The 16,439-nt window shown below is 35.4% G+C and overlaps 2 protein-coding genes across 2 annotated transcripts; both read left to right on the top strand.

Moving 5' to 3' along the window:
* Positions 1 to 12,480: 12,480 nt before the first annotated feature.
* LOC109810097 (retrovirus-related Pol polyprotein from transposon RE1) lies at positions 12,481 to 14,757 on the top strand. Its single transcript, XM_083069477.1, has one exon. The coding sequence runs from the start codon at positions 12,481 to 12,483 to the stop codon at positions 14,755 to 14,757; it is 2,277 nt and encodes a 758-aa protein (XP_082925603.1).
* Positions 14,758 to 15,039: 282 nt separating this feature from the next.
* Positions 15,040 to 16,206, top strand: LOC109810098 (putative mitochondrial protein AtMg00810). The gene is made up of 2 exons (XM_083069476.1): positions 15,040 to 15,165; positions 15,217 to 16,206. Exons 1-2 carry the CDS (start codon positions 15,040 to 15,042, stop codon positions 16,204 to 16,206), a joined length of 1,116 nt encoding a protein of 371 aa, XP_082925602.1.
* The last annotated feature ends 233 nt before the right edge of the window (positions 16,207 to 16,439 follow it).

The raw sequence follows: 16,439 nt of genomic DNA, 5'->3' as shown, positions 1-16,439 counted from the left end.
CTTATTTAGTCTTATGTGACCTGAATGAACCTTTTGAGATGTATTGTGATACTTAAAATTGGGGTTAGGAGGTGTGCTCCTCCATAAAGGAAAGTTAGTAGTCTATTATCATTTCTATTGTGAGAACATAAACAAACCATTCAAGGTGGATTAGTTGTGATCGGTGGAAGTCATTTTGACGGTCGGTGGCACACAATGATTTTGGCATGATGCGTGACATTCATGATTGACTAATGACTACAATCTTTGATCTTAATTATAAGTAATGAATTCATTTTTTATTTTATCTTAATTATAAATAATAATCATTGAATTTTAAAGTTACTTAAGGATAGTTTTTTTATACCCTTTATTAATTATTAACTCTATTTTCTATGTATCCATTTACAATTAATAATAAATATAATAATGAATTAAAACAAATGATATTTTTTTAATGAAATTATAATTTATGATAGAATTAATTAAAAATAACTAATTTAATTAATTTTTTTAAATTAGGACTATACAAGACGAGTAGTACATTGAAAGAAGATATGGGGTTTGGTTTTGCGATGCTAGGAGGTGATTTATGATGCACATGACTAATAAAAGCAAGGTATTTTTTGTGTGATTTTGGAATATTATTAATGCTATAATATTATGATGGTTAAGCATTGAAGAGCTACAACAAACAAGGTGTTAGGAATTTAGTTTTTGGAACATTAAAACCAAACATGTATAACACTATCATTAAAATAAAAATTAAAAAACACCAGTGTGCTGAAAAAAGAAGGGCTAAAAAAATAAGTCATTTTTTATAAAAATATTTCAAAATAGAAAATAAAATTAAAATAAGAAGACATGTTTATTTGTGTGTGTGTGTTAAATTCATAATTTTGAGACTTTTTTTTTATAAATATATTATTTTTCTAATTATTTAAATAACTTGGGCCTATTTTTATTTATCCAAATGACCGATTTTTAAGCTCAAAAGAGAAATCGGTTACTGGGTAGCCGATTTCTCAAAGGGATTTTTAAAAAAAAATTCAAAATCTCTTTGAGAAATCGGTTACCCAATAACGAATTTCTCAATGGACCTTTTTTTTTTTTGGTTTTTCATTTTCTTATTTTAAAAAATTAAAGAAAAATTAATTTAATTAAATTTTCATAAATTTAAAAATATATTTAATATTTAAATTAAATAATTTTTAAAGAATAATAATTAATAATAAAATTAATATTATATTTATTCATAATTATAATATTTCTTATTTTTTTTTTTTATAAAAAATATAATTAATTTTAATTTTCAGAATTATATATAAAATATAAAAATTGTATAATATTTTAAATTTATGTTAAAAATTATTTATTTTATTAAATTTCAGAATTTTTAAATTGATTTTATTATTTAAATTAAATTTATTAAATATAGAAAATTGAATAATGTAATTTACTAATAAATATATTGATTGTATTAATAATTATAGATAATTAATTTTATTAATAAATAAATGATAATATTATTTTATTAAATATTTATGGCATTATATATTAAATACAATAATTATAACGGTTACATCATTAAAATAAAAATAACTTAAAAAAATAATTTAAATAAACTTCAAACATAAATAACATAAACCCTAAACCATATAAATTTAGTTGTCCAACTTTATTGCTTGGTCAAGGTATCTTTCAATCGCTTCCACCCATGCAATAATCCAATATACGTCGTCGTAGCATACAATTCAACACTTGTTAGGTCGTACAGTTCTGTGAACATTGAAAACATACACTCCACATCTTCATCATCCCTAAGATAACACGCTGTATATTTATATATACCACTGATACATGAAATTGGGTATCGGTAGTGGATATATATAACATCTTTGTAATGAGAAAGATTAAGGTTATTACTAATAACCTACTTAAGTTGCTCATAAGTCATCTTGTTGCTTACCAGTAGGGTTCTAACCTCGTTGCTAACAAACGTATCTCCATGCTCAATGGAGACAATTTGTCCATCATAATAAACAATGGTCGGAACAGCTAACGAATCCATTGGTTGGATGTTTTAATTTGATACATTTTAGCCTTTGTTACAGAACATTATATAGAACTAAAGAAACATGCTTGCAAGCTATTATGGAAAAATGCAAATTAATTGGATTCATGGCGCTCTAGGACGAAGGCAATGACACTCTACGTAAAGTATTAATTTTCTAATGCTCTGGGACAAAGCCATTGATGACACTACACAAAGTAATTGGATTCTTGATGCTCTGAAACCAAGGCAATGACACTTTGTGTAAAACATTAATTTTCTGACGCTCTGGGACAAAGCCATTGATGACACTGCACAAAGTAATTGGATTCCTGACTCTTTAGGACCAAGGCAATGACACTTTGCGTAAAACATTAATTTTCTGATGCTTTAGGACAAAGTCATTGATGACACTGCACAAATTAATGGGATTCCTGACACTCTAGGACCAAGGCAATGACACTCTGCATAAAGCATTAATTTTATAACGCTCTGGGACAAAGCCATTGATGTCACTACACAAAGTCATTGGATTCTTGACGCTATGGGACCAAGGCAATGATATTCTGCGTAAAACATTGATTTTCTGACACTCTGGGACAAAGCCATTGATGACACTTTGCACAAAGTCATTGGATTCCTGACGCTCAAGGACTAAGGCAATGACATTCTACACAAAGTCTTTGGATTCCTAACGCAATGAGACAAACTAATTCAAATTTTTTGCACTATATATAAACTACATACGTTCCAACCCTAAACACACAACAAAAGATCAATTCTCTTCAGCTATTGCACTCTTTAATTTCATTGCTATTGTTTTTCAAGAATGTCTTCTTCATCTTCAACTATGTTGTAGAAACAACACATCCATAGGTCAAATGAAACTCATCTTATGGTAAGTTAATATATATTGCATAATGTTTACAAGTAATATTATTCATTACTAACATTTCAATTCTACCATATTCCCAGACAACAAGTGATCAAATAATTCAATCTTACTATCATTCCATGCCTGCACCTGACCCAAGAATTGAACATTTGTTGGAGGTTGTTGAGGTTGCCAAAATTAGACATTTTAAAATTGATGATTGTCTAATAACGTCTTTGGTGGAGAGGTGGAGACTTGAGAAACATATTTTTCACCTCCCAGTTGGTGAGTGCATGGTCACTTTGGAAGATGTGGTACTATAACTGGGTTTGAGGATCGATGACAAAGCAGTCACAAGACCAACTTTCTTTGATTGGAATCAATTGTGTTACAAGTTGTTAGGTTTCGTACCTCCGAAAGGGGAAGCTCTAGTTGGCTCAACCATGAAACGAAAATGGTTAAGAGACCATACAATTGCACTACCAGATGAACCCACTGAACAATAATTGCACCAAAATTATAGGGCATATATCTTAGGGTTGATTAGTGGTGTCATTATGCCAGACAAGTTAGGTAACAGACTTCACTTAATGTATTTACCACTGTTGGCTGACTTGGAACATGCAAAATGATATAGTTGGGGTTTTGCTTGTTTGGCACATTTGTAGAGAGAAATGTGTAGGGAAATTTATCCATCGTCAAAGAAAATGGGTGGATATTCTTTGCTTCTATAGTCTTGGGCTTGGTATCACATGCCCTTCATCCAACCAAGAGTCCAACAGGATATTACATTTCCGCTAGCATCGAGGTATGAATTAATTTTTATACCGCTTTAATACATCAAACAACTACATTCTACCTAAAATTTTATCAATGTACAAATTTTTTAGGTGGTCAGGAAGAGGGTTAAGATTTACAGGCACGCCCCATGGAGACTTACTTGGTTACAGATTAAGATATGACAACATGAATCATAACGAGATAATACGATGTCAAATTCTCTCACACATACTCTCTTTTATTCAATTAATTTATATCCTAAACCTTTTTCTTTTTCAGTTTTTATGGATGCCATATAGGGAATTTCAGTCCTCATTACCAACACGTGCTTATAAGGTTTCTAGAATATGGACTTCTTGTACTGTTTTAACTTCATTTGCAGTTTGACATCAAAGTGATAAAGTCCAATTGCAATTTGGCTTGTGGCAACCAATCCCAATGAAGCCCATAATCTTGATAAAATGCACGAAATAGACATGAGAGGACATAGCGGCACCAACTAGGCTGAATAACATGCAGATTGAATTTTCATTTGGATAGACAAACACAAACATGTTATTTTTGGGGAACCACTTCAAGGGCCTCTCCAACACACTCCTGAGTATTTGCAATAGTTTCATGCTAGTTCAAGATTATTTCTTTGTAGCCAATATTTTTCATATTGTGCATTCACTTCTAGTACACAACTCCCAACAACTATAAGATTTCAACAACATTTTCCAACACCATGACAAACCCTAGTGGCTAGAGATAACGACTCACCTTATAGTGTGGAACAACATCCCTAGTCTCTTTCAATGAATCCACCATTTCATATGCACCATGAACAATTCATGTACACCCCACCATCAACAACAACTCCAACAAGGGACTTCATGAGCAATCTTTTCGGCGTCGATGTACACACGCCACATAGTGCATATGATTACATGCAAAACATGAATTTTCCTTCATTTTTTTCTTATGACTCTGAGGTCGGTGGAAGTGCCTTGTCGAATACAACCACTAATATTGTTCATATAGAACATTTAACAGCCCAATTTTTACTAGGCCGTGGGCCCAATTCGTTGCCCGGAACGGACCGTTTCAAAAGTGAAACGGGCCATTCCAGAATAAAGAATTTTCCTAAAAAACGTAGTTGAGAACGGGCTGTTCCGGTTGGAGAACGAGCCGTTCTGGTTTGGAGAACGAGTCGTTCTGGTTTGGAGAACGGGCCGTTCTGGAAGTGGCACGGGCCGTTCTGCTGGGATTGAGAACGGGCCGTTTCAGTTGAGAATTTTGCGTAGTTTCGAAGGGCCCAGAATGACCATTCCACTTTTGGAACGGGCCGTTCCGGTAGGTGAGCTTGAAATCCTATAAATAGTGCCTCTCACCTCTCTTTTTCACACATCTCTCATTCTCTCTTCCTATTATTTTCTGTTCTTTCTTCTTTCTCTCTTCTTCTCTCCGGAGACCAAGGGGCATTTAGAGGAGGAGACCAAGAGATTCCTGTTTTAGTTCAACTGCTATTTATCCAGGTACGGGAGAAAATGGAATTATTTATATGTAGAGTTACATGAGGGAATTGGGTAGAGGAAGAATCCCTTAGGATTATGAGCAATTTTATAATTATTTCTGTTTGGAGAATTATTGGTCTTATTTGATTCTGTATGAATTTAGGATTATGAATATATGATTTATTTGTAAAAATGATGCTCTGGGAGAGAGAACGAAATTATAGAAAAGTGTCTGTAGGCTAGGTTTTGGAAAAATTGGAATATTTCTGTCTGAGAAATTGATGATCCCATTAGATTCTGTATGTGTTGAGGATTAGAAATACATATTTAATTTGTAAGAATAATGATCTGAGAGAGAGAACGAAACTGTAGAAGAGTGCCTATGAGTTAGGTTTTGGAATAATTGGGGTTTTACTGTTGATGTCAAAATTATATTAAATTGATAATTCTATTGATTATTTTATTAATTTATGAATGTTATTGCTATATTACTTGATAAAATTGATGATCTAGATGTGAATTGCTTTAGGGATGTGTAAACCTTTATTTTGTTAGACTTATCTGTTGAGTATGTGATATGGAATTGTGTATGTGATATGGAATCGTGATATGAGATGAGATGTTGTATGGACATGATTAAGAATGTGATTGCGATGTGTTTCCTCACACTAATGACTAGGGATGACACGACCCCTGGGTAAGTGGTGTTACAGGGAGGGCGTGACCCTAGCATGGTGTGGGATGAGTAAGACAGTTAACACACACCACTTATGTCGATTATGGCAGCCCTGACATAGGGTTAATTGCAAGAGATTATATGGATTGTAATGTGATTGTGGATCCTCACACTCATGCTTTAGGGACGAGCGTACTCCTGGATGATCAGGGATGATACGAACCCTGGGTAGGTGATGCTTCAAGGACGAGCGTACTCTTGGATGATCAGGGATGATACGAACCCTGGTACAGTGTGGGTTGAGTGAGGCAATTAACCCGTATCACTTGTGTCAGATGTGGCGAGGTCTTGGCATAGTGTTAATTGTAAGATTGACTTGAATTATGGATGTGGAAATGATATTATTAATCGTAAAATTGTGTGGATTGTGATGGATTGATAAATTATGATACATGCTTGTATATATATGAATTATGATGAGATTTCATTATGATGTGGTTGATGTACTTTGCATATAGATATTTTCTTTTCTCACCGTATAAATTGTGGATGTTTTAGGTGAGGAAGATCCGGCTTTGAGTGGCATCTAGGATGCCAACAGTTCAATTGTGGGTGTGCTCTGATATTGTGACATCGGGGCAGAGAATTCTAGGATATAGATTTTTATATGTATTTGGATATTGAAGAATGTTTTTAAAGGTTTTTATGTGAACCCTTTTACCTATGTTGAAAAGTTTATTTTCCTTAATTTATTGATATTATTACAATATATGTGTCGGGGTAGTAAGGGTGTCACAGAACATGATGAGGAGCAAGTTGAACCACAACAACCACGCATTGGTCGTCGAAACCCAACAAGGAACCGACAACCTCCGAGGTGTAGAACTGGTGGGCATAGACATCATTAAAGTTGGATTGTAATTTGGTGAATTATAATTGTGTTGTTGTTCTTATTTATTTGATCTCCTATTTTGTTGTTATTATTTTGTTCTTATTTAAAGTTGTTCATCTCAATTAAAATTATTTTTATTTAAAGTTGTGAATTTTAAATTAAATTATCTCTATTTTTTAAATAAATTTCTTTTTTAATAAAATAAATAAGTTTTAACATTATCTTTATTTTCAATATAAATTTAAAATATTATACATAAATTTAAAAATTAAAATTAATTATTTTTTTTTTAAAATCTGAAAATCAAAAAATAAAAAATGAATTTTTTTTTAAATCTGAAAAAAAAAAAACGAAAAAAGGCCCATTGAGAAATCGGTTACTAGGTAATCGATTTCTTAAAGGGATTTTGAATTTTTTTTAAAATTCCCTTTGAGAAATCGATTACCTAGTAACCGATTTCTTACCTGAATTTGGAAATAGGTCATTTGAATAAATAAAAATGGGCCCAGATTATTTAAATAATTAAAAAATAATAATATATTTAAAAAAATTCTAATTTTGATCCTATTTTAAATTCTCTAATTTTAATTCTTCAAATTTATAAAATTCACAATTTTAGTACGTATGTTAATCATTAAAATTGTAATGTTAGTTATAATGTAACATTTGATAAATGACAAAAAACAAAAAACAAAAAAAAAGCCCATTGAGAAATCGGTTATTGGGTAACCGATTTCTCAAAGGGATTTTGAATTTTTTTTAAATTCCTTTTGGTAACCGATTTCTTACATGGGTTTGAAAATAAGTTATTTGTGTAAATAAAAATGAGTTCAGGTTATTTAAATAATTAAAAAATAATAATATATTTAAAAAAAATTCTAATTTTAATCCTATTTTAAATTCTTCAATTTTAATTCCTCAAATTTATAAAATTCACAATTTTAGTACGTATGTTAATCGTTAAAATTGTATGATAGTTTTGACTTATGTCTGCTCAGAAAATTCTCACTTTTGAATTTCTCCAAGATTTCTCCCTAGTCTTGGTGATCTCTGGCCACCTATGCTTTAGGTGCTTCTTTAGGAACAAGGCCTCTCAAGGTGTTTGCTTATCACCTTCCTTGTTTAGGTTCAATTCCGTGACCGACAAGATAATACTACCACGCATAATGTAAAGGAAGGTGCAGCTAGTCATTCTTTTCTGGTTTCTTGATGGACCAGTTTTCTTGCCCATGGCAGTGCCTAACCACGAATAGTCCCAACAAAGTACCAGCTAAGCCGAACTTCGCACTAATCATGTCAGCTTTCAAGCCATCTCTTGTTGAATCCAATCTTGCCAAACCATGCTGGAAATGTTGGTATAGATAAGGATAAATATGTTTTTGATAAGACTGAATTTATTTTGATAAAGCTATTACATTTATTTTGATAAGATTAGATCAGAAACAGAAAATTAGGAAACTGTTTCTGAAAATTAGCTATTTGATTATTTTGTATAAATGTATAAGTTGGCTACATTGAAATAATAAGAAAATCAGATTGCTTATTTTCTACATGGTATCAAGAGCCAAAAGCCTGGATCTAATATCTCATTGATTGAGAAACCATGGCTATGGAAGAAGAGAAGAAGGCCAATGCACAAGAAGTTCACATCGACATCATGTCTCCATATTATATTCATGCATCAAACAGCCCAGGACAAATTTTCGTTAGTGAACCCCTTAATGATGGTAACTACGGAGAATGGGTGACTGACATGAGTAATGCGTTATATGCCAAAAACAAAATAGGATTCGTGGATGGAACGATCCCAATTCCAGTCGTTGATTCTCCATATTTGGCATATGTCGCAACCCGAAAATTTCCGATCTTGCGACCTATGGTTTAGACATCCTTTTAAAAGTCTCATTAATTAAGGAATGCCCGGACACCAGACTAATCCTTAATCAATGGTTTTAAAAATAGGTTCATGGAGTCGCCATCAATATTTTACTCAAAAATTTGGAAAAAGAAAAGGTTTTTAAAGATCCAATAATGGCCTTGATAACCAGAATTGGGTTCGGGGGTAGGTTACGTGTAGGGAAGGTATTAAGCACCCCTACAACGCCCTCAATCGGTACCCTATGATGAAGTTAATATGATAAAAATTAATAAATTAAATATTGAATCCCCTTTATTAATATTTATTTACATATTTAAAATATAAATTAAACGATTAACCCTAAAATATCTACATTATGAAGTTTGTTATAACAAAAAAAGAGATAAAGATGAATAATAAAAGAGAGAGAAAAAGATTGACTGAAATATCTCTTGAACGAGCTTTATTGAATCTTCAAATATGGAGAAGGTTCTTTGTGGCGACCTTTCACACTACAATATGCCTCACAGATCTCAAGAAATACAATAGGAGGGAGAGAGAAGATAGAGATGCGACACAAATCTCAAGAAATACAATAGAAGGGAGAGAGATAGAGAATTTTCGTGCTCAAAGGAATCTTATTCGAAATTTCTCTGGCCGCCTGGTGAACTGTGCCCAAGGCTTCAATTTATAGGGATCAGCAGTGGGCCAGAACGGCCTGTTCCGGTTTCGGAACGGCCCGTTCTGGCCCAATTATTATGTGTATATTTCGTACTCTAGAACGGCCCGTTCTGAAAACGGAACGGCCCGTTCCAGAGTAGAAAATAACACGAACTTAACCTTTCCAGAACGGACCGTTCCAAATTTACCTTGTTTGGAACGGCCCGTTCTGGTATTGGAACGGCCCATTCCACACAAAGCCTCTTTAGGTGTTTTTAGTTATATTGGAACGACCCGTTCTGAAATTGAAACGGCCCGTTCCGGGGGTTCAGAACGGTCCGTTTCAATTTTGGAACGGCCCGTTCTGACTTTGGAACGGGCCGTTCCGATTTTGGAACAGCCCGTTCTGGGCTACTAAAAACACCATATTTAGCCTTTAGGCCTTCTGATGTCCTGTCTTGTTATTTGCCTGCTTCGGAAGCTCCTATTCTGCTTGGATTTCACAGTTGTACGACACGACTTTATCTTCTTTAGGCAGGAGTTGGCGTCTTGAAAACTCTTTATGCATATGGCTTATGTCCCAATACTTTCGACTAATGCACATAGGTTAATTTCCCTTTTTATTCTTATTTATTCTTTTACAAGGAGGGATTTGTGCTGAATGAATGTAATGCAGAATGTAGAGAAAGTTGAGAAAAATAAATATCAGTCTCATTGATTTATTTATTTGTGAATGCTCAAATAAATTTTGACAGTATTAAGCGAGAATCTTTATTAGATTATAAGAAGACTTACTTCAACAAACATATCAAAGCAAGGGCCCAACTATAGTATTGATTTGGGCTTTTCTTTATAGCGCAGATACTGTCGTATATTAGAGCATTCACTTTTCTTAACTTTCTATACGTACTGCAACCTAATCCTCCTTAGCTAATAAAATGAATGAAATTAATGAGCTAATCTAGAATGCATGTCATTTTTTTTAATCTTTATCATGTTTCTATTATCTAAAGGGGAATGATGCATGATGGAGATGAGATTTCTTTTATTCAATTTTTTTTAAAAAAAAGAAACTACCTATATGATGTTAATGGAATGCTGACCTAAGAATGTACAAAGGGGTATAAAATTTTTATTTTTATTATTATTTTTTATTTTTTATTATCTGTTTGCTTATTTTAAAATTCCAATCCATCTTATTAGAATAAAATAATACAAACAAATGCATACACATATGCTCAATCAACGTACACCCACGAACGATCATGATCAAATCCTTGGTCTGTGGTCCCTGTCAAGAAAAGTGCGTTGTATAGGGCGGTTCTAGTTTCACTGGTTTTTAAGGCCCCCAAGGTGCCCCCATTATAGGGACCCAATATCTCTGTCGCCGTCACCTGGCAAACTCTAAGGTTTGTCGCAGTATTTCGGGCTAGAGTAATCGGTTATCACCTTGAGTGTGATTTCCGACAAGGCTTGCAGGCTCCAAGGCCAAACTTGGGCCGGTTGTACGTCAACCACTCCCTATTTTTAATACCCTCATGCCCCTGGGTGTAGGGGAAACTGTTGTGTACAAAGGTTTGTGTACAATTTTATTTCAAACAGGTGCGGAATTTAAATAAGTAAACAGATATCAGAGCCAAACAAAGAAAACAAATAAGGTAAAGGGGAAAAATATTTAAATTATTATTCTTATTTTATTAACTTCATCATTTATTTGGGCCTGACCCTCTTAAAACGTCCCCAGTGGAGTCGCCATCTGTCGCAACCCAAAAATTTCCGATCTTGCGACCTATGGTTTAGACATCCTTTTAAAAGTCTCATTAATTAAGGAATGCCCGGACACCAGACTAATCCTTAATCAATGGTTTTGAAAATAGGTTCATGGAGTCGCCACCAATATTTTACTCAAAACATTGGAAAAAGAAAAGGTTTTTAAAGATCCAATAATAGCCTTGATAACCAGAATTGGGTTCGGGGGTCGGTTACGTGTAGGGAAGATATTAAGCACCCCTACAACGCCCTCAATCGGTACCCTATGATGAAGTTAATATGATAAAAATTAATAAATTAAATATTGAATCCCCTTTATTAATATTTATTTACATATTTAAAATATAAATTAAGCGATTAACCCTAAAATATCTACATTATGAAGTTTGTTATAACAAAAAAAGGAGATAAAGATGAAAAATAAAAGAGAGAGAAAAAGATTGACTGAAATACCTCTTGAACGAGCTTTATTGAATCTTCAAATATGGAGAAGGTGCTTTGTGGCGACCTTTCACACTACAATATGCCTCACGGATCTCAAGAAATACAATAGGAGGGAGAGAGAAGATAGAGATGCGACACAAATCTCAAGAAATACAATAGAAGGGAGAGAGATAGAGAATTTTCGTGCTCAAAGGAGTCTTATTCGAAATTTCTCTGGCCGCCTGGAAAACTGTGCCCAAGGCTCCTATTTATAGGAATCAGAAGGGGACCAGAACGGCCCGTTCCGGATTCGGAACGGCCCGTTCTGGGCTAATCCGTTATGGGTAAAATAAGACACTGGAACGGCCCGTTCTAAATGTGGAACGACCCGTTCTAAATGTGGAACGACCCGTTCCAAACCAGGGGAACGGCCCGTTCCAGTTTTAGAACGGCCCGTTCTGGGCAAGTTTATTATAGGTAAAATAAGAACCTGGAACGGCCCGTTCTGGGTTCAAATCTTGCATATATCAACTTGTTTTGGAACAGCCCGTTCCGTTTTTGGGAACAGCCCGTTCTGGTCTTGGAACAACCCGTTATGGGCTGTCATCTCTTGTTGTTTCCATGCTTCGGGAGCTTCTTTCCTTCACAACGGAGGTCCATTTCCTTGTTTGTGTGCCCCCGGACGAAATTGGGTGTCTGCAGCATACTGGATGCGATGCAACGCAATGGTCAAAGGATGGCTAAAAAGTGCCATGGACAAGGAAGTTAGGAGCAGGGTCAGGTATGCCACCACTGCTTGTGAAATCTGGGAAGAACTTGAAGAAAGGTTCGCGAAAGGAAGTGCACCGAGGGTGTACGAGCTGAGACGGACCATGACACTTCTTAGACAAGAGAAACTTTCAGTACCTTCATATTACACAAAACTAAAAGGTTTATAGGATGAAATACAATCCATAGCACCTTGGCCCAAATGCACGTGTGGGGGATGCAAATGTGACGTACAGAAGAGGCTCATGCAGATGCGGGAGAGAGATCAACTCTATGACTTTCTCATGGGGTTGGACGATGTTTTTGGGACAGTTAAGACACATATTCTCAGTATGACACCCGTCATTAGCCTTGGTCATGCGTATCATCTTGTAGGAGAGGTTGAACAACAAAGGTTGATTTCAGTCATGCACAAACCCACCACTGAACCAGTAGCATTTCAAACGCAGAGTGTACGCTACAATAAAGAAGGCACGAAAAGAATAGATTGGAGAAAAAAGAAGCTGAAGTGTGAACATTGCCAAAAGATGGGTCACACCGAAGATAAATGCTATGAGATAATTGGCTATCCACCAGATTGGGGGAAGAAGAATAAAGAAAGGAAAGACAAGAGAGGTGGACCCAAAGCAGCTCAAGTCGTCACCACGGAAAGCCCAATTCCAGGTCTGTCAATGCAACAATATGAGCGACTCATGCAACAACTCAAAGGGGATGCTGAACTTGTAGTGACAATTCTACAATCAAAACCCAATATGAACATGGCAAGTAAGATCATATTCACAAAACCTTGGGTAATAGACTCAGGCGCAACAGAACACATCACCTGTGATAGTGCCCTGTTAATAGAAGAGCGTTTCACCAATCAACAACCTGTTAAGATTCCAAATGGCCAAAATATCCCAGTCAAGAGCATTGGGATAGCAGAGCTACCAAATGGGGTGAAAGTGAATAATGTGTTAAACATACCGGATTTCAAATGCAATTTACTTTCAGTCAGTAAGTTAACAAGAGAACACAATTGTGCACTAACATTTGTTGATGATTTGTGTGTAATACAGGACTTAACTACGAGGACCCTGATTGGAGTGGGTAGGCATCGGGATGGCTTGTACCTCCTTGAGCCAATACAAGACGGAGTCATGGAAATAAAGGTGGATAGGTCAATAGATGAAAGCATTTGGCATTGGAGGCTCGGACATGCATCAGAAACCAAGATGAAACAAATTGAACCACTTTCTGATGTAGTTAGTAATAATAGTTTTATGCATTGCGATTCATGTATAAGAGCAAAGCAAACAAGATTGCCTTTTCCTTCTAGTTCAATAAAGTCAAATTCATGTTTTGATTTAATACATTGTGATGTATGGGGGCCCTATAATACTGCATCATTTTCTGGTGCACGTTATTTTTTATCCATTTTGGATGACTTTAGTCGAGGAGTTTGGGTATATCTTATGAAGCATAAATCAGAAGTTGAACATCATTTTCCAACATTCATACACATGATTGAAACACAATTTGGAAAAAAAATTAAGAAAGTAAGGACAGATAATGGACTAAAGTTTAAATCAAGTCATATGCAAAATATTTATAAAGAAAAGGGAATAATGATGGAGACAACGTGTACATACACACCCCAACAAAATGGGGTGGTTGAAAGAAAACACAGATATATCTTAGAAGTGGCTCGAGCATTAAGGTTTCATTCTGGACTGCCTATTGAATTTTGGGGTGAATGTGTGCTTACTGCAGTACATATCATCAACAGATTGCCATCAAAAGTAATAGGCAACAAGACTCCATATGAAAAACTAATGGGGAAGAAGCCAAACTATGAGCACTTGAGGGTGTTTGGATGTTTGGTATATGTCTTGAAGAACAAGAAGGAAGGAAAGTTTGATGAAAAAGGGAGAGCATGCGTATTCATGGGATACCCGAGTGGAAAAAAGGGATACAAAGTTTATGATACTGAAAAGAAAGAAATACAAATCTCAAGGGATGTGATATTTTGTGAGCATGAATTTCCATTCAAGGCTGAAAAGACAATCATGCTCAAACAAGTGACTCCACCTGTGTTCGAAGAAACTGAAGACATAATGACAAGAGAGGTGAAGTGCTTGGTAGAACAAGATGTAGAAGAAACAAGGGGAGAAAGTGCCCATGAGGAAAATCATGATGTTGAATTATTGCAGGAAAGGAACACAGTAAGTGGGAGTGTTGAGAATGAACACAATAAAGAGAGTCGCAGTAGAAGAATGAGACATCCACCAAGACACTTAGAAGAGTATGAAGTTGACCTACCACCCTCCATTACACGGTTCCAGTCTGACCCTCCATCAGGTAACTCAGTAGTGTATCCTGTATCAAGTTATTTATCCTATGATAAGTTTTCACATTCACATAAAGCTCTCTTGGCGGCCATCTCCCTTCATAGTGAACCAAAGAATTTCTCACAAGCAGTAAAGCATGAATGCTGGAGGGAGGCAATGAAGAAAGAAATAGAGGCGTTGGAGAAAAATGAAACATAGACATTGGAGGCACTTCCACCAGGAAAGAATGTTGTCGATTCAAAATGGGTATTTAAAATAAAATACAAACCAAATGGTGAGATAGAATGCTATAAAGCAAGACTCGTGGCAAGAGGTTTTACTCAAGTTGAAGGGGTAGATTTTCATGAAACATTTGCACCACTAGCAAAGTTAGTAACAGTGCGATGCCTATTAACCATAGTAGCAACAAATGGGTGGGAAATTCACTAACTTGACGTGAACAACGTATTCTTGCATGGAGAATTAGAAGAAGAAGTATACATGCGTATACCCCAAGGCTTTGCAAAGGAAGGGGAAACTAGAGTTTGCAAACTAAGAAAGTCTCTCTATGGGCTGCGTCAAGCATCAAGAAATTGGTATCAGAAATTTACTAATGCATTAAATAAGGTTGGTTTCAGGCAATCCAGGGCAGACCATTCCTTATTCATTTACAAATAGGAGGGAGTGTTTCTAGTTGCGCTAATATATGCAGATGATGTTATATTGGTCGGGAACGAGCAAGAAACCATGCAACAAATGAAGAATTATTTAGATAGAGAGTTTAGCATCAAAGACTTAGGGACATTGAAGTATTTTCTTGGTGTTGAAGTAGCCAGGTCATCTCATGGCATATTTCTTAGCCAAAGAAAATATGTATTGGACATATTAAAAGAAACGGGGATGGGGATGCAAGGATGCAGGCCAAGCAAGTTTCCAATGGAACAAAATTGCAAATTACAAGCAAGTGATGATGAACAAGATACTGATGTCACAAGATACAGAAGGTTAGTGGGGCGTCTACTCTATCTAACAGTAACAAGACCAGATATCACATATGCAGTCAATACATTGTGCCAGTTTGTGACAACACCAAAACAAAGACATATGGATGCTGTAGAAAGGGTACTGTGCTACTTAAAGTCAACTCCAGGGCAAGGAATATTGCTTAAAAGTGGTGCTGAATTGAGGCTAGAGGCATATTGTGATGCAGACTGGGGTGGATGTCCCTTCACCAGAAGATCCTGTACAGGATATATGATTATGCTAGGAGGGTCACCTATTTCATGGAGATCAAAAAGGCAAATAGTGGTAGCAAAGTCATCAGCAGAAGCAGAGTACAGAGCCATGACAGCAACAGTCAGTGAAGTAATATGGTTAAGATGGTTATTGACAGAACTAGGGGCATCACAGCAGGAAGCTACTACCATGTTCTGTGATAATCAAGCGGCATTACATATTGCTATGAATCCCGTTTTTCATGAAAGGATGAAGCATGTAGAAATGGATTGCTATTTTGTTCCAGAACGAGTTCAATCAGGAGAAATAATGCCTACAAAGATTTGGACGAAGGAACAGGTAGCAGACATGTTCACAAAGCCGTTGGGAAAAGACAGATTTGAATCCCTACTCAGCAAGTTGGGCTTTGCAAATCTTCATGCACCAACTTGAGGGGGAGTGTTGGTATAGATAAGGATAAATATATTTTTGATAAGGCTGAATTTATTTTGATAAAGCTGTTACATGTATTTTGATAAGATTAGATTAGAAACAGAAAATTAGGAAACTGTTTCTGAATTAGCTATTTGATTATTTTGTATAAATGTATAAGCTGGCTACGTTGAAATAATAAGAAAATCAGATTGCTTATTTTCTACAAGAAGGGAGAAACATTAGCTATCAAG

Source organism: Cajanus cajan, chromosome 2 (assembly GCF_000230855.2).
Source record: "Cajanus cajan strain Asha chromosome 2, NIPB_CcT2T_4, whole genome shotgun sequence".
Taxonomy (NCBI): domain Eukaryota; kingdom Viridiplantae; phylum Streptophyta; class Magnoliopsida; order Fabales; family Fabaceae; genus Cajanus; species Cajanus cajan.
This window is presented reverse-complemented; position numbering and strand designations above follow the sequence as displayed.

What these genes read in the sequence shown, in the direction of transcription:
- LOC109810097 (XM_083069477.1), top strand. Translation starts at nt 12,481, where the DNA reads ATGCGGGAGAGAGATCAACTCTATGACTTTCTCATGGGGTTGGACGAT.
- LOC109810098 (XM_083069476.1), top strand. Translation starts at nt 15,040, where the DNA reads ATGCGTATACCCCAAGGCTTTGCAAAGGAAGGGGAAACTAGAGTTTGC. An exon ending in TTACTAATGCATTAAATAAG is followed by an intron (nt 15,166 to 15,216) that starts GTTGGTTTCAGG and finishes ATTTACAAATAG; the next exon opens with GAGGGAGTGTTTCTAGTTGC.